Raw genomic sequence first — 23,494 nt, 5'->3', positions numbered from 1 at the left:
AGTCGCTCACCTGAGGCACACCTTAAAATTAAAAAAGAGGGTCATGATGACCCTGTATCGCTCACCTGAGTAATATGAGCTACATGTTTTGAATGTCAAACTGATGCTAAAATATTAAGAAAGTAGGTCAGTAGGTCACATTCATTGTCATTGAAAGTCAGTTTTAAGACTAGAGCGCAAAACTGTATATGTTATCCATATTTCAAGACTGTATCTTAAAAAACCAGGAAAGTAGGTCAGTAGGTCAAGGTCACAGTAATTACTTGGGGTCATCAGGTAATTATAATTAAACAGTCTAGGAAATATGATCAGATAATTTTTGAAGTATTTTTTCCTATATAACTACCGTCAATATAACAAGTGACCCCTGGGGCGAGGCCTCTTTTCATCACAGGGGCATAATTTGAACAATCTTGTTAGAAAAGCACTAGGCAATGCTACATACTAAATATCAAAGGCCTAGTCCTTGAACTTTCAGACAAGAAGACTGTCAAAGTTTTTCCTATACAAGTCTATCTAAAACTTGGAACCCCCATGGCAAAACCTCTTTTCACTCCAGGGGCATAATTTGAACAATCTGGTAGAGGACCACTAGGCAATGCAACATACAAAATATCAAAAGCAATTTCAGGCAAGAAGTTTTTTCCTATATAAGTCTATGTAAAACTTGGGATCCCATGGACGCGGCCTCTTTACACCCCAGGGTTATCCTTTGAACACTCTTTGTAGAGGACCACAAGGCAATGCTACATACCAAATATCAAAGGCCTAGGTCTTATGGTTCAGACAATAATATCTTTAAAGTTGTTTCCTATATTAGTCTAACTTGAGACCCCCGGGGTGGAGTCTCTTTTCATCCCTGGGGTATATACTGAACAATCTTAACAGAGGACTATTAGATGATGTCACATGCCAAATATCGAGGCTCTACGCCTTGCAGTTTGCGACAAGAAGATTTTTAAAGTTTTTCCTTTTGGTTGCCAAGAGTTCTGTGTGAAATTCAATTCTTTGAATAATTTTGAAAGGGGGCCACTTAAGGATCATTCCTGTGAAGTTTTGTGTAAATCTGCCCAGTGGTTTTGAAGATTATTTTTAAAACTGTTGACAGACGGACGACGGACGATGCAAGACGGACATTCAGCTGTCACAAAAGATCACCATGAGCCTTTGGCTCAGGTGAGCTAAAAGTCATGGTCAGAGTTATGGGGCTTGACAAGTTTTTCCTGACTGCCGCAAACATTTCTGCCAAGTTATTTAAGAACATCTCCATACATGGCTAAGTTACAGCCCAGTCAAGTTTCTGCATCAACTTTTGACCTTTGATCCTTATGTGTGACCTTGACCTTTAAAGTACTTAATCTGACAGAATGTCTCACTGAGACAAACAATTGTGCCTAGTAATTTAAGAAAGTCTCAATCCATGGCTGAGTTACAGCCTGTACAAGGAAAACTGCACAAAGTTTTGATCTTTGACCTCCAAGTATGACCTTGATCTTTAAGCTACTAATCTGGTTTTGCACATGACTCATCATCTTATTGAGGAAAACATTTGTGTCAAAGTATTTTAAGAATCTCTCAATGCATGGCTGAGTTACAGCCCGGACAAGCAAAACTGCACAGAGTTTCGATCTTTGACCTCAAAGTATGACATTGAACTTATATGGTTCTTGCATGTGACACACCGTGTCACTGAGGCAAACATATGCATAAAAATCCCTTGATCCATGGATAAGTTACAGACCAGACAAAGTCGGATGGATGCATGCATCGATGGATGCAGGCACATACACCCAACTGCCATTGTGACAACTATGTCGAGCTTATCGCCAGCAGCTCAACAAAAATATTTAAAACAAGAGGGCCATGATGGCCCTATATTGCTCACCTGTTATCATTGCACTTGAGGACAAGAAGGTCCTCAGAAAAAATATCTAAATCCAAAGGACAGGAACAACAAAGAGAAGAATTTAAACAAAAAGAAAAAAAAAAATCTTACAAGGTATAGATGTGTCAAAATACACCTAAAAATTGGAGGTACCATCCATGTTGTACCACAGAAAAGTGGTCTCGGTTTTTCCCTAAGGCCAATAATAAAAAAGTTACTAAAAATAAGCTATTTATAGTAACGAAAAAGGGAAGTAATTAAAAACAAATATATTGTAAGTGAACAAAAGAAAGATCTGCTAAATAAATCTGTTGACATAAATAAAATTTCAGATCAGTATCTTCATTAGTTACGGAGATATACCCATTTTAATTTGAAATAAAGGGAGGTAATTTGACATAAAATCAGTCCATAGTTATCTACCCTGATTGTCTCACTCCAACTAATAACAATAATGAAATTTCAAATACGTCCTATAAATACTTACTGATATAAATCCATTTTGATTACAATCAGGGGAGGTAATCAGATATAAAATAACTCTGGAACCTACGATTGGATCTGATTTGTCATGGAATCCAAGATTTATTGTTGTTGAAGACATTTTGGACGTTTGTATCAAATAAAACCATAAATGAAGTCTCTATATGGCTGCAAAAGCCCAAACAGCCAATTTTGGACTTTTAAGGGGCCATAACTCCGGAACCCATGACGGAATCTGGCCAGTTCAAGAAAGGAAGCAAGATCTTGTGGTGATACAAATTGTGTGCAAGTTTGGTTAAAATCAAATCATAAATGAAGCTACTATTGTGCAGACAAGGTCGAAATAGCTTATTTTGGCCCTTTCAGGGGCCATAACTCTGGAACCCATTATGGGATCTGGCCGGTTCAAGAAAGGAACCGAGATCTTATGGTGACACAAGTTTTGTGCAAGTTTGATTAAATTCAAATCATAAATGAAGCTGCTATTGTGCAGACAAGGTCAAAATAGCTAATTCTGGCCCTTTCAGGGGCCATAACTCTGGAACCCATGAAGGAATCTTGCCAGTTCAAGAAAGGAACCAAGATCTTATGGTGATACAAGTTGTGTGCAAGTTTGCTTAAAATAAAATCATAAATGAAGCTGCTATTGTGCAGACAAGGTCAAAATAGCTAATTCTGGCCCTTTCAGGGGCCATAACTCTGGAACCCATGAAGGAATCTGGCCAGTTCAAGAAAGGAACCAAGATCTTATGGTGATACAAGTTGTGTGCCAGTTTGGTAAAAATCAAATCATAAATAAAGCTGCTATTGTGCAGACAAGGTCAAAATAGCTAATTTTGGCCCTTTCAGGGGCCATAACTCTGGAACCCATAATGGGATCTGGCCAGTTCAAGAAAGGAACCATGATCTTATGGTGATACAAGTTGTGTGCAAGTTTGGTTAAAATAAAATCATAAACGAAACCACTATCGTGCAGACACGAAATTGTTGACGCACGCACGGACGCACGCACGGACTGACGACGGACGACGGACGAAGGGTGATCACAAAAGCTCACCTTGTCACTATGTGACAGGTGAGCTAAAAAAAAGAAGTCAATTTGAAAAAAAGGTTTTTCCTACATAATTCTATGTAAAACCAGTGAGCACCAGTGTAGGGTGATTTTGACCCCAAGAGGCATGATTTGAAAAAACTTGGTAAAGGGCCACTACATAATGCTACACGCCAAATATCTAAAACCAGGACATAATGGTTTCAGACATTGTCAAGAACATTTTTAAAGGTTTTCATATAGAAGTAATACTATGTATCAGAGAATTAATTCTTACTCAGTAGAACAGTACACTGTTTAGCAGTTTTCTCCCTTACTAAATATGCATAATTACAGTTTAGCTATTTTTTTCTATTTTTAGCTCTAGTGGCCCCTAAAAGGGGCCAAGTGCCCCCAATTGAACAAATTTGGGAGAGGACCATATAATTATGCTACAGACAAAGATTAATGCAGATCCATCAAGGGGTTCATGAGAAGAAAACTTTTGAAGGTATTTCTATTTTAGCCCTAGCAGCCCCTAAAAGGGGCCCCCATTTGAATAAATGTTGGAGAGGACCATTTAATGATGCTACACACCAAGTTGGATGAAGATCCACCAAGCATTTCATAAGAAGTTGTTTAAATGCATTTCTATTGTTAGCTCTAGGGCCCCTAAAAGAGGCCAAGTGCCCCCATTTGAACAAATTTTGGACAGGACCTAATAATGATGCTACAGACCAAGTTTGTTGAAGATCTATCTAGCGACTCATCAAAAGAAGTTGTTTAAAGGTTTTTCTATTTTCAGCTCTAGCGGCCCCTAAATGGACCCAAGAGCCCCCATTTTAACAAACTTGATAGAGGACGCTACAGATTTGGTGTTATTCCAGCAGTTTCAGAGGAGAAGATGTTTAAGTGAAGATGTGGACGATGGACCATTCACCAATAATAATAGCTCACTCTGAACCTTCAGTTCAGGTGAGCTAAAAATGTTGATAACAGACAAAGGACAATGGACCATCTACCTATACTAACCCTTGGTTCCAGTGAGCTAAAAACAAAACACAACTTTCTTCATGTCAACAATCACAGACATGCTATTTAAAGGCAAACAGGCAAAATATTCTGTCAGAAGATTATATTCCACAGACTACAATATTTGAGAATCAAATTTGTATTTGATATCAAACAAACTACCGGCAATAGTTTTATGAACTTCAAAAGAAGTATTTTATGCTGATCAAATCATTTGTTTGAAGACCTGATACATGCATGCTTCTATCTTGTTGGTCTATATAATCTTTTTAATATAATATATAATAAAGTTTACCTATAGGGTTTCCATGCTCATCTCTGATTGGTGCACCACCTCCACCTTTACCCCATGGATTATAGGTAGCTATCTCTTCATCCATCTTCCTATCGAGTCTGCAGCAAATCATATACAAAAATTAAATTTCCCATAATCATATAGTGAAACCCCTATAACCCAGAACCCCTGAAAAACGACAATGCCTCTAATGCAACAATTTTATCTTGGTCCAGAATAAAGTTTTTGACTAGAAATAACACCCCTAAAATTAAACAAGAGCTGTCACTAATGGTGACAAATGCCTCTGCAGCGCCTTGACCTTTGACCTGGTGACCTTGACCTTTGACCTGGTGACCCCAAGTCAGTAGGGGTCGTGTACTCAATAAGTACTATCAGCATGTGAAGTTTGAAGGTCCTGGGTACAGTGGTTCGCAAGTAAAGTGCCTTCAAGCAATAAGTTAACGTGACGAACGAACAAACGAACGAACAAATGAACGAACGACCAGACGGACAGTTGAAAACAAATATGCCTCCCTTTGGGGGCATAAAAATGTCCATAATGCACTTTTCATTTGGTCCAGAGACTGTCAAAGAAGAGAAGTTCCGCTATTTACATTTACATGACAAAAAACATTCATAAACCACTGAAAGCATTCATCTATAAGAAACATTGAAGGCTTTGATAAATCTTAATTGGTGTATTATTTACATCTCAAATCTTACCACAATAAAATACAGTGTTATTTTTCATGCATTTTTAGTCACACCAACCCAACTCAGGTTATGTAATGACTTCCCTTTTAATGAAGACTCCAAACATTCAGACATGGACAGGTACCTTGGTAGAAATAATAACAAAGAGTAAGCCCCCAAAGAATACTATGCCTTGTTTGGTAGTCAAACCCCCGGTGAATGAAGCTACAGAAGCCCCTCGATCAACTGCACAACAAATTTATTATCAATACCTTTCCTGCCTTTCTTTTTCTCTCTGTTTTTGAAGTCTCTTTTCTTGGATCTGAAAGTTAACCAGATAAAAAAAAATATGTTTGCTCCAGAAGTTAGCAGTTTTCCAAAATATAACACAAAATGCTGTAAGATTTTCTGTTTCATAATATCACAGCATACACAGGTACACGTACCTTAGTGACAAGTAAACTGTTGAGTATAAAATACCAATATTTACACTATCATGATCATCGCTAAATTATCCTATATTTATAATGAATAAAGAAAATTACTGAACATGTCCCGACAAAAAAATTCTTAACTAGAAAATGCTTTTGTAAAAAAGCGCATGTCTCCCCCAATGCAAAGTCCTAAAGGCAAGAAGTCAATAGGGGTCAGGAGCGAAAGTCAAAGAGACACTGATGGTTGGCTGCAAATAGGATCATCTACTTGGCATGTCCAGTCATCCCGCTAAATTTCAACACTCTTGGCCTAGTGATTCTCAAGTCACTGTTCAGGCTCCTGTGACCTTGATCAAGTGACCTCAAAATAAATAGGGGTCATCTACTCTGCATGTCCAATCATCCTATTAAGTTTCAACATTGTAGGTCAAGTGGTTCTCAAGTTATTTCCAAAAAATGATTTTACATGAACAGGCCACTGTGACCTTGACCTTTAATAGACTGACCCCAAAATCAATAGGGGTCATCTACTCTGCATGTTCAATCATCCTATGAAGTTTCAACATTCTGGGTCAAGTGGTTCTCAAGTTATTCATCGGAACTAGTTATCAATGTTCAGGCCCCTGTGACCTTGACCTTTAAGGGAGTGACCCCAAAAACAATAGGGGTCATTTACTCTGCATGAACAATCATCCTATGAAGTTTCAACATTCTGGGTCGAGAGGTTCTGAAGTTATTGATTGGAAATGGTTTTCCATGTTCAGGCCCCTGTGGCCTTGACCTTTAACAGAGTGACCCTAAAATCGTTAGGGGTCATCTACTCTGCATGACCAATCATCCTATGAAGTTTCATCATTCTGGGTCAAGTGGTTCTCAAGTTACTGACCGGAAATGGTTTTCAATGTTCGGGCCCCTGTGACCTTGACCTTTCAAAGAGTGAACCCAAAATCGTTAGGGGTCATCTACTCTGCATGACCAATCATCCTATTAAGTTTCAACATTCTGGGTCAAGTGGTTCTCAAGTAACTGACCGGAAATAATTTTCATTGTTCAGGCCCCTGTGACCTTCACCTTTAATGGAGTGACCTCAAAATCGATAGGGGTCATCTACTTTGCATGTACAATCATCCTATGAAGTTTCAACATTCTGGGTCAAGTGGTTCTCTAGCTATTGATCGGAAATGGTTTTCAATGTTCAGGCCCCTGTGACCTTGACCTTTGACGGAATGACCCCAAAATCAATAGGGGTCATCTACTTTTCATGACCAATCATCCTATTAAGTTTCAACATTCTGGGTCAAGTGGTTCTCTAGCCATTGATCGGAAATGGTTTTCAATATTCAGGCCCCTGTGACCTTGACCTTTGACGGAGTGACCCCAAAATCAATAGGGGTCATCTACTCTTCATGACCAATCATCCTATGAAGTTTCAACATTCTGGGTCAAGTGGTTTTCTAGTTATTGATCCGAAATGGTTTTCAATGTTCAGGCCCCTGTGACCTTGACCTTTGACGGAGTGACCCCAAAAACAATAGGGGTCGTCTACTCCAGCAGCCCTACAACCCTATGAAGTTTGAAGGTTCTATGTCAAATGGTTCTCCAGTTATTGCTCGGAAATGAAGTGTGACGTACGGACGGACGGACAGGGCAAAAACAATATGTCTCCTGGGGGAGACATAATTATCAAACTGGTCTGTAAAGCACAAAAATATAACCCTTTCATATACTTGTCTCACCCAAGATCCCAATGTCCAGAGCCAAGACCTGAAGACCAGTCTCAAAATTCCAGCATCCCATTGGTTGATTTGAAAGTTAAACCTTCAAACTGACCAATGGCAAGCATGCATTCTGAGACTGGTGTCCAAACTTAGTTGCAAGACCCTGAGGCAAAGTTTTGTGAATCAGTAGTCAAAAGATTTTGCTCTGAAGCTACCCTATAACTTTTATTTTAACGAGAGGAAGCTCTAAAAAAAAACCATAAAACCAACCTGTCTTTCCAATTCAGCACCGTAACTCTGGGCTTCTGACCTCGACTTTGACCGAATATCATCATCACTAGCAAACTGGTAGGGTGATATGCGCTCCTTACTCCTGTCTCGACGTCTTCTATATAAAACAAATCACAAACAAGGTAAAAAGGAAGGAATTAGGCAAAAATAGAATATCCAAGACATCTCGTCTTTGTAAAATGCAAATTAAGTAGAGAATTAAAAGTCTGAACAAAAATATTACTGAAAGAACTTTATAGCAACTTGTAATGAAATCAGGCATTCAACCAGTAATAACACTTGTTTATCAGTATGAAGTTAGAATTTACTAACGTTGATAGCGGTGGATCATCAGCAAATGTGACTCTAGGTGTTGGTGATCCACGATATGGAGCCCCACCCCCTCCATAATCTCCACCCAGGTTCAAGCTTGGAACTCCACCTCCACCTGTATAAATCAATATTCAATTTGGTAATAATTATATGCAATAATATACAGCTTAATCTGAATTATCAATTAAAATAAATACTGGTACTAATATTTATATAAATTGGGGACTTTTGGGAAACTACTGGGGTTTAAATTATGATGGGAAATAATTCTGGACATAAAAAACATTTTGTAAAGTCTCCAATAGTCTTAAAAGTTTGTTTCTAGTTCCATTCTATATACTAAATTTGGTAAAAGATGTATTTTTATGAACTGTGTGTCTGAAAATGTCAAACAAGAGTGCCAGAATGTCACAATATACGTCCGTCACAGTAAATTTCTTTACACTAGCACCTGTATTTGCAAATGGAATTTTAATTTTCTAGTTGTTTACAATGTTTTTTTTTAGAAATTATTGTCATTCTTTCATTTTTCTAAGTCCACAGAAAAAATCCTTACCAGGTAGAGATACCCTAAAATACACCCAAAATTTGAAAGTAACATCAATGTTGTACCACAGAAAAGTAGTCTTGGTTTTTCCCTAGCGTCAATTATAAAAAAGTTACAATGTCAGTTATTTATAGTAACAACTAAGGGAAGTTAATCTTTAAAGAGAGAGAGAGGAAAAAAAAAATAAAATTAAAAAAAAAAAAAATTACAAGTCCCTATAAAAATCCTAACCAGGTAGAGATAGCTCAAAATACACCTCAGAATTGGATGTAACATGCATGTTGTACTACAGAAAAGTGGTCCCGATTTTTCCCTATGACTTGTAATGAAAAAGTTACAATATAAGCTATTTATAGTAAAGCAAAGGGAAGTAACTCAAAAGAAGGGACCAGTGCATGACACTCCGTCTCATGATGGTGTATAATTGTGCCAAGTTACATCAAAAACCCTCCATGCATGAAGAAGAAATGCTCCGGACAAAGTCATTCTTGTATCTGACCTTTGGCCTCTAAGTGTGACCTTGACCTTAGACCTAGGGACCTGGTTCTTGCGCATGACACTCCATCTCATGCTTGTGAACATTTGTGCTTAGTTGTATCAAAATCCCTCAATGCATGAAGAAGATATGCTCCGTACAAAGTTTTCATTCTTGTATCCTTTGACCTCTAAGTGTGACCTTGACCTTAGACCTAGGGACCTGGTTCTTGTGCATGACACTCCCTCTCATTATGGTGAACAAATGTGCCAAGCTACATCAAAATCCTTCCATGCATGAAGAAGATATGCTCCGGACAAAGTCATTCTTGAATTTTTCATTCTTGTATCCTTTGACCTCTAAGTGTGACCTTGACCTTAGACCTAGGGACCTGGTTTTTGCGCATGACACTCTGTCTCATGATGATAAACAATTGTGCCAACTTTCATCAAAATCCCTCCATACATGAAGAAGATATGCTCCAGACAAAGTCATTCTTGAATTTGACCTTTAACCTCTAAGTGTGACCTTGACCTCAGACCTAGGGACCTGGTTCTTGCGCATGACACTCTGTCTCATGATGGTGAACAACTGTGCCAAGTTTCATTAAAATCCCTCCATGCATGTAGAAGATATGCACCGGACAAGGTCTGTGGACGCCGCCCGCCCGCCTATCCGCCCGCCAGGGGCATTCCCACAATACGTCCCGTTTTTCAAACGGGCGTATAAAAAGTGTTTACGATGCCATCTTTGACCTCCAAGTTGGACCTTGACCTTAGAGTTAGGGACCTAGGTCTCGCATGTCATACATCTTCCTGTTCTGCTGAATTTCTTTTCCATATTATAAGAATATCCATATATGGATAAAAAATTATATGTTGGGACTACATAAATGACCTTAAATCTTTGAATTTTTGTGTGAACTTGACCTTTAAGCAAGGGATCAAGGTCTTGTTTTGGCAACACATGTGCCAAGTAAAGTCAAAATCCCTTCATGGATGACAGAGTTATTGACTGGACAAGAAATAAGCCCTGTTAACCTTTGAACGCCTAATGTGACCTTGACCATTGAGTGTGACACATTGTTTCAATATAGGTAACATTCAATTTTGTGCCAAGTTATGTCAAAATCCTTTAACGGATGGCAGAATTATGGACTGGGCAATAACGGGACACATGGATGTGGTATAAACCCAAGTAGTCCCTTAAACTGGTCTGCAACCAATACAGAACTTATTATCATAGAATAGTGTCCTTTGCTCCACTTCCCATCAGTTATTAAGTCTGGCACATCGTTAGATCTCACTGATGTTGAAATTACACCCACTGGTTGTTAACTGTTGTAAATAATATCCTGTTGGCATTAATATAAATTTTCTTTCTCCTGTATGTCAAATTTTCATGAAAAAGGTCAGATATTTTTGAAAAATTAGATCTACATAAGATAATGTTGAGTAACTGCAGAAAATAATTCAAAAACTGTAATTGTGGGCAGGGCTAAACAAATTCTTTAAAAGATCATGCTACAATTTGTATTTGTCCGGCAATTCACTTTACAACTTTTTTTCACAGACAACATCTATTTTAAATTCTGTTAAAGAGGGTCAAAACCAGAATTTTGTTCAGGACTATCGAATGTCTAGCTAATGTGATTAAAATGTAGTACCGTAACAGAGCAAGACAGATTTAGAATTTCAAATAGCAAATCGACAGGCCTGGGATTCAGTCAAGAATTAAAAGCCTGGAAATCTACATTCACGAGTCTGAAATCCACATCTTCAACAGAGTTATATAGAGAAAGTCTGGCAACCAAAAGCCTGAAATCAGGACCAGTCCTAAAAAAATCCCTGCCCTGAATCAAATTCAGACCTGTTTTTATCTTTTAGTTATTTAGCTTGTGCAAAGCTCCATTTTAACTGGATTTATTATATTTTTGGTCAAAATTTACACTTGTTCTGCAGGACAAGTACTACAGCAAGTTCCATTCATACAGAGCCACTTTCTACTCACATTACCATCAGATGAATGGATTTGTTGAGCCCTTGTGGATTTAGTTGTTTTGATCAGTGCATTTTCAAACAAATCTTCAATATGAATAAGAAACATTATCTCACCACCATTATACAATTGGAGCGGATCTGTCATGCCATAGTAACGGTATGCCTCCTCAATGGAACTAACTCCTTCTGGTCCTCCGCCCCCAGTCACATAGGTGCTGCAAATCAAACGTAAATAAAAACTTTCAGCTATTTAAACTTCACAGGAGCCTTTCTTGAGCAAACACCTGAACGGGAACACAAAACATATTTGTTGTAAAGAAGTTTATTTACTTAGGGGAAATTATTCTTTGTACAGAATTTTTTATTGTTTGCTTGTCAGAGGTTAAGAGAATGTTGTTTTACTTTATAATAGTTGTCATTTCATTTCCTTGTTCAGGCTCTTCTTTTTGCTACTGTCAAATTTCTTCCCATTTCACACCAAAAAGTTTCTTACCTTACACTTAATAGTATGTCAACTGGTCTTATAGTATAAAACTTTGCCCATTTTCCAAATGATTAGTAATATAGAGAAAACATGTTTTGGCCACTTGATGTAATTTTCAACAAATCTAAATCAAAATATCACTTAAACAAAGCCAACAAGCATTTAATATTCACACAAAGTTACTGTTTGTTTGCTTTAACAACCATTTTCACCAGCATTTATGTTCTGTATGATAACTAGACTCCTTCCCTGTTACCTTGGCAATCAAGTGAAGATTCCCTACATAAACCAGAGGTATAGGACACATTGTGTTCATGCAGCTTATCAACAAAGACAATATAATGCTTCATCCATGACTCAACCCTCCTTTCCCCTTACTAGAGTCTTGTACTGTACCGTGCTAACAGGGCATATTTTATGAGGTTGCCATAGCTAGGGTATCTTTAGAAAGGTGCCCTGGTAAAAAGGGGACAACAAAAGTATGCATCATTTCAATTCAAACCTACTTTCTTCCGGTTGGAGCTTTTGCACTGTATCTATTATTCTAATAGGGTATCTTCAGACGGTTGCCAGTTTACAGATCATGGTTTCCATTTAAGAAATTTTATCTATTAAATAAAACTTGGATCAATTTATTTCCTACAAGTAAATAAAGCAATGCTTTCTGTTGTCATGGAATTGAGCAAAGAATTGTCATAATTGTAGTAAATTAACTGTCTTTAACCATATTTAAACTAAAGATAAATACGTTTTTTTCTAAAAATATTTATTTCTAAAAAACATATAGAATATAAAAGACATTTAGAACACTCTAAAATACATATAAAATATCAACAAAATGTATATCGTTAACAGAAAACAAAAGTATCTAAACAACAACAACAACAAATGATTATGACAATACAGATTTTTCAAAACCACTCCACAATCTTTAATTCCATGCAAGTTAATTTTTAACAATGCTGATATCTTAATCTTAACAAGAGCACCGCCTTGCGGGTGCTGACGCTCATCTGATTTTTTTTGTATAATAGAAATATTGTCCTACCCATGATTTTCTAAGTCTAAAAAGGGCCATCATTCTTGCAAAAAGCAGGACAGAGTTATTTTTCTTGATGTACAGTGTCCACTTATGTTGGTGAAAAACTGTTGCAAGTTTTAAAGCAATAGCTTTGATAGTTTATGAGAAAAGTTGACTTAAACATAATATTCAACCAAGAAAATGATTTTTCTAAGTCCAAAAGGGGCAATAATTATTGCAAAAAGCAGGATGGAGTTATGTTGCTTGCTTTACAGGGTCAGCTTATGATGGTGAACAACAGTTGCAAGTTTTAAAGCAATAGCTTTGATGGTTTAAGAGAAAAAGTTGACCTAAACATAAAACGTAACCAAGAAATCTGATATTTTCTAAGTACAAAAGGGGCCATAAATCTTGCAAAATGCAAGATGGAGTTATGTTTCTTGCTATACAGGGTCGGCTTATGATGGTGAACAAGTATTCCAAGTTTCAAAGCAATAGCTTTGATAGTTTAGGAGAAAAGCTAACCTAAACATAAAACTTAACCAAGCAACGCCGACGCAGACGCCGACGCCGACACCGACGCCGACGCCGACGCCGACAACCGCTCAAGTGATGACAATAACTCATCATTTTTTTTCAAAAAATCAGATGAGCTAAAAACAATTCCTTTCATTAAACTCACTATAACCTAAAATGTTACAATCCTAAATACCTTCCTAACCAAAAGTGTAGACCTTAATACCCCAGTCACACACACGGCGTGGATAGCTACGTCTAGCCACGGATAGAAACGTAGTAATCCTTATCAATCCGTACCTGAGCCGTACCTTAAAGTAGTTATTCATACCAATCTGTACGGCTCAGGTACAAGTCGATACGGATTACTACGTTTCTATCCCTGGCTAGACGTAGCTATCCGCGCAGTATATGTGACTGGGGTATAAGAGAAAAGAATGACCAAAAATAACTATAAATAGCAAAGTAGTCTAGTAAAAATATAAAATCTAGGATTTAAACATAAAATTGTTACTGCACTGATAAAGTACATCTACTAAGTATAATAACAGAAAACTGATACCTGAGAATATAGAGATAAAACAAAAAAAATAAGGATGATAACTTGTACCCTTTACGAAGTTAGTAAGGCCCTTGGTATAGCTTTTATGTACATAAAACAAGTTGATTTTGAAGTTAAATGAAAAAAAAACTTGAAAGGAACACAAATATATGCTAAACTGAACACTAAGATTGAGTATCAGGCATTTTAACTTAAGCAGTGGAGTTCCACCAAGTACTGAAGTTTACAACGTTTTGTTGATCTCCTAAAAATTGATTTGTATTTCATCTTTTAAAAATCAAATTAAATCAAACCAACTAGAGCAGGTGTTACATGTAAAACACTTTTCATTGGCTAGCTCACTACTTTATTTTTAGCTCAAAATGCAGCCAATCATAAAATGGCTTATTTCAAAGTGAAAATATTATTGGCTGGTATTCTAAAATACTTTGATAATTATTTAACAAAGCCAACCAATCAGCAAACCTGTTATTTTGTAGCAACACCATGAACTATAATATTATGAATGTCTTTTTATATAAAATTTCAACTTATTTTCATACAAGCTAACTGAGGGTTATAATGTTACATAATTGTATCAAGATGAAAATGTTATTGATGAGAAGAGCCTAATTAAAAGCATTAACTTTTACCCTGACAAAGGATTTAGCGATGGAACCTCAAGAATTTCCGAATATCTGAAGAAATAACAAAATAAGAAGTGACACTAAATTAAATATACAATCATAATAAACAATTCAACAGGAACTTTTGTACTTTATAAAAAAAATGGAAACAATACAAGCATTTTACATGGAGCATTGAACAATTTGGACTGAATTTTAATGGCAATGAATGAATGAAAGCAACATTCAATAATGAAGTGAAGTGGCTGAACTTCATAACCTCATCGAGTCATGCATGCAACTTCATAAGTTAGGGCATATGTACTTAGAAAATTGCCCAAAATAATTTCTTGTAACTTCAAACGGTTAGCAAAAACATTTCTTAATAAATTATTTCCCACATATCCTTTTTCTCAAGTTTGAGAGAGAATAATTGTCAAGTAAGTCTCGCTTGGACTGGCTTAACTTGAAATCAAAATTTGAATTTAAACTTGCCGCAAGAGGGAAAAGTTGTGTGATTAAATTGCTCATCTTCAGTTGGAGCAGAATTATGAGAACAAACAAAGGAGATGCATGCTCGGATTCTACAAACCATGGTGCCAATATACTGGATGATTCCAGGAAGTGTTTCTTGACAAAATATTGTGTAATAGCATCTCATTTTTTTATCAGCGACAGCATTTTAGTTTTACAGCTCACCACAGAAATATTATACCATTTCTAGTACAATAGAAACAACTGAACAACATTTATCTGGTTAAAAAATAAATAACAGCAATGAAAAAACAACAACAACATGCTATGTGACAGGTTAAGATCTATGCAAGATGTGAGTTATGGGAAATACAAGGACTGGTTTACCGTTTATCTTGATCAGCACTTGGAAATCTGAAGTTAAGAGCTCATATCTGTATACCAGTTTAATGCAAATAATTCCAGGACTGGTTTACACTTTATCTTGGTCAGCACAGGCAGATTAAGAATTAGAAGCTGATACTTATACCAGTCTAATGCAAGATTACATTCTACATAATGAATAATTTATAAACTATGATACCCATAAACAAGAGGGCCATGAAGGCCCTGTATCGCTCACCTGACCTAGGAATCATCAAGATTAACATCCTGACCAAATTTCATTAAGATATGGTCATAAATGTGGCCTTTTAGAGTGTTAACAAGCTTTTCTTTTGATTTGACCTAGTGACCTTGTTTTTGATCCAATCTGACCCAGATTTGAATTTGATCTATATATCATCAAGATTAACATTCTGATCAAGTTTCATTAAGATATGGTCATAAATGTGGCCTCTAGAGTGTTAACTAGCTTTTCCTTTGATTTGACCTGGTGACCTAGTTTTTGACCCTACATGACCCATATTCACAATGGACCTTCAGATCATCAAGATTAACATTCTGACCAAATTTCATGAAGATACAGTCATAAATGTGGCCTCTACAGTGTTAAAAAGCTTTTCCTTTGATTTGACCTGCTGACCTAGTTTTTGACCCCAGATGTCCCAATATGGAAATCATCCAAGATTTAATTGAGGGTTATATTCTGACCAAGTTTCATTAGGATTGGGTCAAAATTGTGACCTCTAGAGTGTTAACAAGCTTTTCCTTTGATTTGACCTGGTGACCTAGTTTTTGACCTTGGATGACCCAATATCAAATTTGTCCAAGATTTTATTGAGGGTAACATTCTGACAAAGTTTCATTAAGATTGGGCCAAAATTGTGACCTCTAGACTGTTAACAGTCAAATTCAACGGTTGACGACGACGGACGGACGACGGACACAGGGCGATCACAAAAGCTCACCTTGAGCACTTTGTGCTCAGGTGAGCTAAAAAAATTAGGGTCTGAGACTGAATGAACTACACAAATGTTTACATGACGTCATAATGTCATCAGATGTCATAACACTTAAATGAATCAGATTCTGTCCTATGTTAGTAATGACTTAAAACAACATTTATCACAGACGGTAAGTATCAAATCATCACAGTTAATAAAGAGTGAGAAATTTTCTGTTAATTGGAAAAAGCATTTTAGAATGCCTCCAAAGTCTGTTACACAAATTCTGCAACAAGCATTTTCATGCAGTACAATAATGCTTTAGTAGAAATTGCCGTAAGATGAAGAGCTTGCCGGCCCAAAACTGAAAATACACAAATGATTTTCTTCTTAATTTATAAATCATTTTAAAAGCTGTTTTATTTTTTCTTTAAATTTATACTATAATGTCAAATTAATCAGCCATTTTCTTAATTCGACCAAAGGAACCAATTTTAGTCATTTAAATCGTTGACATATTTTCAGTTCTTTCAAGCTCTTTGAGACGATAATTAACAGATTTTTGAAGAAAAGTAAATTAGTATTAGTTAAATTATATATTCTTGTTCTTATAATATGCAGCATGCATGCATTAATTTTCTACTACTGTATAATGTAAACTTCTGAACACGCCATTATGAACCTACAGCCAAGCATCCAAGACATTAGCATTAAACCCTGTGAAGCATGATAAGCAACACATCCTGTTGGATTGGTTATTGAACAATTCTGTAATTCATCCATACAGTCCTGTGGAAAACTAATTTACGAACAACTTAAGTAATTTATCTACAGAATCCTGTGGCTGACTGGTTAATGGACAATTCTGTATGTTATCTACACAATCCTGTGGGCAACTGGATAATGGACAGTTCTTAATTTATGTACAAAATCCTGTGGTAAACTTGTTAATAGACAATACTACAATTCATCGAAACAATCCCTTGTACAGCATAATCCTTCTGGCAACTGGTTAATGGAAAATCCTGTGGGCAACTGGTTTATGGACACTTCTGTAATTTATCTATCTACATACTGAATAGTTTTAAGGTTTCTCTTGAGCAGTAGTAAAAAAGCTGCAACTTCCTGGCTATAATACAAAGTCTTCAGACCAATCAGCCATTAGTCAATCTCAAACTATTCTAGGAATCAACCAGTCAGAAGCTGTATTTCTGAAACTTGCCTTCTAACTCGATTTTATAGCCTTTTACCTAGTCTTTTACAGTTTTCTGTGCCAGTTATGCGTAGCTATGGTAAATAAAACTTTCTACACACTTTGCAAGTCAACAAAAAACTTACAAAAAATGTTTTACCGAATTACACAAAAATTGCATATTACAGTCATATATCTCACAATATAGGCGGCTATTAACAGCAAAAGTCTACGTTATATTTGAACAGCCCTCGTATATGCAACATGCCTTAACATTCTACTACTGTATCATGTAAACTTTTGAACAAACTATATGAAGCTATATACTAATGGCCAAGCTTCAAGGACTTTGTGATAGCTCCTTGTGAAGTTTGTAACACAATCCTGTGGGTAACACGATCCTGTGGGCAACAGGTTAAAGAACAATGTTCTGTAATTCATCCTGTGGGCAACTGGTTGATGGACAATTCTGTAATTTATTCCTGTGGGCAATTGGTTAAAGAACAATATTCTGTAATTCGTCCTGTGGGCAACTGGTTGACGGACTATTCTGTAATTTATCTATCTACATATTGAATAGTTTTAAGGTTTCCCTTGATGGTCTTTTAAATGTACAAGAGCCGAGACTAACTTAAGTAGTAAAATGCTGCAACTTCTTGGATATAAAACAAAGTCTTTAAGACCAGTCTCTGAATCCAAGAGTGCCAGTAGAGTATGTCAGGGGTCACAGTGAAGAAAAGACCACCAAAAAGTCACCTTTTAAGTTTTAAACACCATAGATACTTACGATGGCTGGTACATGAGTCCGGGAGGTGGGTTGGCTGCACCTATAGGCCTTCGTGAGTCGAGCAGGCCCGCAAATCCTGGATCCAGTAATCCAGTGTCTCGCTCACGCCTTCTACCTCGTTCTCGCCCGCCTCTTCCTCCCAAATCTAGCTGAAGATCATCACCACTGAAACATACAAAGATTTTGGTACTGAAATGTCACAAGTTTATGAATCATATTCAGCACTATCAATGAACTTCATACTTCCTGTTAGACGTTTTCATCTCAAGAAAAACACTGCAAATAACCACTAATATCACTAAAGACACAAAACTCACATAAAATACATAAATCTAGTTAATATAACGTATTTTCAGCACATTTATACATTATCAGACTTTTTATTTATTTAATTATCATTTTGTAAGGATTATTTTTAGAACGAATCATAAACATCATAACACATTAAAAAGAACAAAAAAATTATTCTTAAACAATGTAAAACAACTGAATGGCAAAAATAAGACATGCAACACTAGCATTAAATTCTGTCAAAGCAAACAATTTGTTTATATTTTTACATAAAAATGGTAAAAATTTGGTGAAAGTAACTTTCAACTTCAATCAACCGTATTTTTCTGAGAGCTGCGCAGTTTTTGCAAATCAGGTAATTGTCTTTCACAGCACAAGCAACTTTTCTTCAAGCAGCAGCGGTGTGTAAATAGAATGAGAAATAGAAAGAGTGAAATAAGTACTTTTTTTTCTAGTTGCAGAAAAAACACACAGAAAATAAGGTTGTTTGTATCTAGGCTTATTTCTAGTCCCAACAAGTTGGCAACTCCTCCAGATAATTTTAGCTATTTAAGGATTTTTGGAAGACAGTGCAAGATGTAGGAGTTACTCCAATTGCGGCTATTTTTCTCTCGTTCTAAGCCCTTATCATGCTGGACACGATTGATTCTGCCTTAAAAGCGACCAGTGCAGATCACGATCAGCCTAGTCTGATCATGACCTGCACTGTTCGCCATTCAGTCAGTATTTTTTTAGTATGCACCCCTTTTAACAGTTAAGCGCAAGGCTCATTTACATTGATGGATGATTAATTTTCAAGCCTAAATTTTAAAAGTGGATAGTATAAGGTGTCATTTTATAATACTTTCCTTCTCTTGTAGACTGTCTTATAATTTTATTCAATTTTATGATATCTTTAATATATTCATTTCCTGATATCATTAAAAGCTTAAGTGATATCTTAAAATATAATCTACTGATGATATCACGAATGCGGTGTTGGTTAAATATTGAATTACTACTTTCGTGAGATCTTTTAAGTAAATTTTTATAAACCAATAAAACTAACAATTAATCTTCTACTTCTTTCTTGGATATTCAGACTATACACCACACAGAAAGAATAAAAGAGATACACAAGAGTTTCCCTATTCTATAATCTGTGAAACCTCTGTGAAATCATTTACTTACAAATCTGACACACTTTGTGGAGTGCCCGGTGCTTTTCTAAAATATTAAGCCTATCTTTAACACACTTTATTAAACCGCTTAATCTGTTTAAACATAAGCTCAAAGTATTTTTCATAATTTCTCAATAAGTTCAAATTTGACTAATCTATAAGAATTAAGTAGGCAAGAAATTTTAGAAAACTAAGATTTCAAGAATCTAAAACAAGAGGGCCATGATGACCTTATAGCGCTCACCTGTTATCATTGCACTTGAGGACAAGAAGGTCCTCAGAAAAAATATCTAAATCCAAAGGACAGGAACAACAAAGGGAAGAAATTTAACCAAAAAGAAAAAAATTCTTACAAGGTATAGATATGTCAAAAAACGCCTAAAAATTGGAGGTACCATCCATGTTGTACCACAGAAAAGTGGTCTCGGTTTTTCCCTATGGCCAATAATAAAAAAGTTACTTAAAATAAGCTATTTATAGTAATGTAAAAGGGAAGTAATTAAAACAAAAATATTGTTAGTGAACAAAAGAAGGATCTGCCAAATAAATATGTTGGCATATTAAATGAAATTTCAGATCGGTATCTTCATTAGTTACGGAGATATACCCATTTTAATTTGAAATAAAGGGAGGTAATTTGACATAAAATCTGTCCAAAGTTATCTACCCTGATTGTCTCAGTCCAACTAATAACAATAATGAAATTTCAAATAAATCCTGTAAGTACTTACTGATATAAATCCATTTTAATTACAATCAGGGGAGGTAATCAGATATAAAATAACTCTGGAACCTACGATCTGATTTGTCATGGAATCCAAGATTTATTGTTGTTGAAAATATTTTGGAAGTTTGTATCAAATGAGAGGGCCATGATGGCCCTATATCACTCACCTGTTATCATTGCACTAGAGGACAAGAAGGTCCTTAGAAAAAATATCTAAGTCCAAAGGACAGGAACAACAAAGGAAAGAAATTTAACCAAAAAGAAAAAAAAAATTCTTACAAGGTACAGATAAATATTATGTCAAAATATACCTAAAAATTGGAGGTACCATCCATATTGTATCACAGAAAAGTGGTCTCGATTTTTCCCTACGGCCAATAATAAAAAAAGGGAAGCAATTAAAAAGAAAGTTATTGTAAGAGAACAAAAGAAGGATCTACCAAATAAATCTGTTGACATAAATGAAATTTTAGATCAGTATCTTCATTAGTTATGGAGACATATCCATTTTAATTTGAAATAAAGGGAGATAATTTGACATAAAATCAGTCCATAGTTATCCACTTTGATTGGCTCAGTCCAACTAATGACAACAATGAAATTTCAAATAAGTCCTATAAGTACTTATTGATATAAATCCATTTTGACTACAATCATGGGAGGTAATCAGATATAAAATAATTCTGGAACCTACAATTGGATCTAATTTGTCATGGAATCCAAGATTTATTGTTGTTGAAGATATTTTGGAAGTTTGTATCAAATAAAACCATATATGAAGTCTCTATATACTGCAAAAGCCAAAATAGCCAATTTTGGACCTTTAAGGAGCCATAACTCTGGAACCCATGATGGAATCTGGCCAGTTCAAGAAAGGAACCGAGATCTGTGGTGATACAAGTTGTGTGCAAGTTTAGTTAAAATCAAATCATAAATGAAATTGCTATTGTGCAGACAAGGTCAAAATAGCTAATTTTGGCCCTTTCAGGGGCCATAACTCTCGAACCCATAATGCGATCTGACCAGTTCAAGAAAGGAACCGAGATCTTATAGTGATACAAGTTGTGTGCCAGTTTGATAAAAATCGAATCTTAAATAAAGCTGCTATTGTGCAGACAAGGTCAAAATAGCTGATTTTGGCCCTTTCAGGGGCCATAACTCTGGAACCCATAATGGGATCTGGCCAGTTCAAGAAAGGAACCAAGATCTTATGGTGATACAAGTTGTGTGCAAGTTTGCTTAAAATAAAATCATAAATGAAGCTGCTATTGTGCAGACAAGGTCAAAATAGCTAATTCTGGCCCTTTCAGGGGCCATAACTCTCGAACCCATAATGGGATCTGGCCAGTTCAAGAGAGGAACCAAGATCTTATGGTGATACAAGTTGTGTGCCAGTTTAGTAAAAATCAAATCATAAATAAAGCTGCTATTGCGCAGACAAGGTCAAAATAGCTGATTTTGGCCCTTTCAGGGGCCATAACTCTGGAACCCATATTTGGATCTGGCCAGTTCAAGAAAAGAACCGAGATCTTATGGTGATACAAGTTGTGTGCAAGTTTGGTTAAAATAAAATCATAAACGAAACCACTATCGTGCAGACACGAAATTGTTGACGCACGGACGGACGGACGCACAGACGACGGACGAAGGGTGATCACAAAAGCTCACCTTGTCACTATGTGACAGGTGAGCTTATAAGCGTTAACTAAAATCAAAGCATCAAAATACAGTGTTAGGATTATTAAATATTTTATCATAATTTATTTGGGCAGCATGCAATCAAACTGCAACCATGCAACTAAGCTAACTACCTCTGCCCGATTCCTATGTCACCATTGCTCAGTATACCCTTAAGGGGCGGAGCAGTACGTAATGGGGCCCCTGACTGACCTAACACATCATGGTCTGGGCTGTAAACGGCAGAAAAATCTCTATACAATATGTGCACAATCAATCTACAGCATATAAAGTCTAAACAGCACTATAGTATAAGTAAATTTAACTAAAAAGATAATTATAAGTTATCTTGCTCTAGGATTCAACAATTAATACTTTCATTTAAGTTCTCATACTTAAGTGAAGAATTGGTTCAGATATAAAAGTCATATCTAAAAATTGGAATAAAATATCAACACAAGATAGCTTCTGGGACTGTCAATTTTTGAAATTGTGAGTGATTCAAGGGTCATTAAACTCCAGAGCCACTGGGAAAATTTTAGGCAAGATATCATGCCCATAATCCTTCTGACCATGTTTGGTGAACAATGAATAAAAACTGTTTAAGTTAAGTGATCTCATTCATCCCAATTCACAGGCATGTGTAAATAAATGTGGTACCCAGAAATACAAGAAATCTCAAAATAACAGTGTAAAATGAGCCGTGCCATGGGAAAACCAACATAGTGGGTTTGTGACCAGCATGGATCCAGACCATCCGCGCAGTCTGGTCAGGATCCATGCTGTTCACTAACTGTTTCTCTAATTGTAATAGGCTTTGAAAGCAAACAGCATGGATCCTGACCAGACTGCGCGGATGCGCAGGCTGGTCTGGATCCTTGCTGGTCGCAAACCCACTATGTTGGTTTTCTCGTGACACGGCTCAAATGTATTTTGTAAATAAGCTTTACATGTTCAAGTGCCCTAAAGTAAAAATTGCGTAGCTGTCTCAAAATACTCTTACAATATTTCTGAAAAAAAAAAAAAAAATCAACAATAACAACCAAAAATTGAAATATAAAGTAATGTGTGTTAAATTTAAGCAAAGTCAAACTTTTTGTGATAACATTCACTACTAATACTCTATGATAGTAGTAACAAAGTATTATAATGTCTATGTGCTGGCATTATTTACAAAACATAGTATTACAAGTATATATGATGCTTTTTGGTTACCCTACCATTAAATTCTATGGTACCATAAAGTCCCCTACATGTAATTTTGCTCAAAACTTATGCTCATTTTTTCGTTTTTCTGTTTCCCATTTTATGGACAGTCCATCAAGCTTTTCTGCTGCAGTATAAACAAACTTACACAGTGTTTAGACCACTCAAAAGTTAAGCTGTCATTTTTTCGATATATATATATATATATATATAACTAGTAACAGAAATATTTTGTCACACTTTCTGGAAGTAACTGTAATCAAAACATACAAGTAAGTGAAAGTTAACTT

At 36.0% G+C, this 23,494-nt stretch overlaps 1 protein-coding gene across 1 annotated transcript in view; it reads right to left on the bottom strand.

Moving 5' to 3' along the window:
- LOC123524871 (trichohyalin-like) overlaps positions 1-23,494 on the bottom strand; it is a 151,901-nt gene that overhangs the window by 48,902 nt on the left and 79,505 nt on the right. The window contains exons 30-39 of the mRNA XM_053539697.1: positions 22,133-22,231; positions 19,605-19,640; positions 18,144-18,308; positions 15,227-15,253; positions 14,393-14,437; positions 11,292-11,392; positions 8,156-8,270; positions 7,823-7,940; positions 5,673-5,722; positions 4,726-4,823 (exon numbers count right to left, since the gene is read on the bottom strand). Of these exons, the coding sequence (XP_053395672.1) occupies positions 4,726-4,823; positions 5,673-5,722; positions 7,823-7,940; positions 8,156-8,270; positions 11,292-11,392; positions 14,393-14,437; positions 15,227-15,253; positions 18,144-18,308; positions 19,605-19,640; positions 22,133-22,231 (854 nt within the window). The remainder of the gene's footprint in view (positions 1-4,725; positions 4,824-5,672; positions 5,723-7,822; positions 7,941-8,155; positions 8,271-11,291; positions 11,393-14,392; positions 14,438-15,226; positions 15,254-18,143; positions 18,309-19,604; positions 19,641-22,132; positions 22,232-23,494) is intronic.

Source organism: Mercenaria mercenaria, chromosome 3, assembly GCF_021730395.1.
Source record: "Mercenaria mercenaria strain notata chromosome 3, MADL_Memer_1, whole genome shotgun sequence".
Classification (NCBI taxonomy): domain Eukaryota; kingdom Metazoa; phylum Mollusca; class Bivalvia; order Venerida; family Veneridae; genus Mercenaria; species Mercenaria mercenaria.
This window is presented reverse-complemented; position numbering and strand designations above follow the sequence as displayed.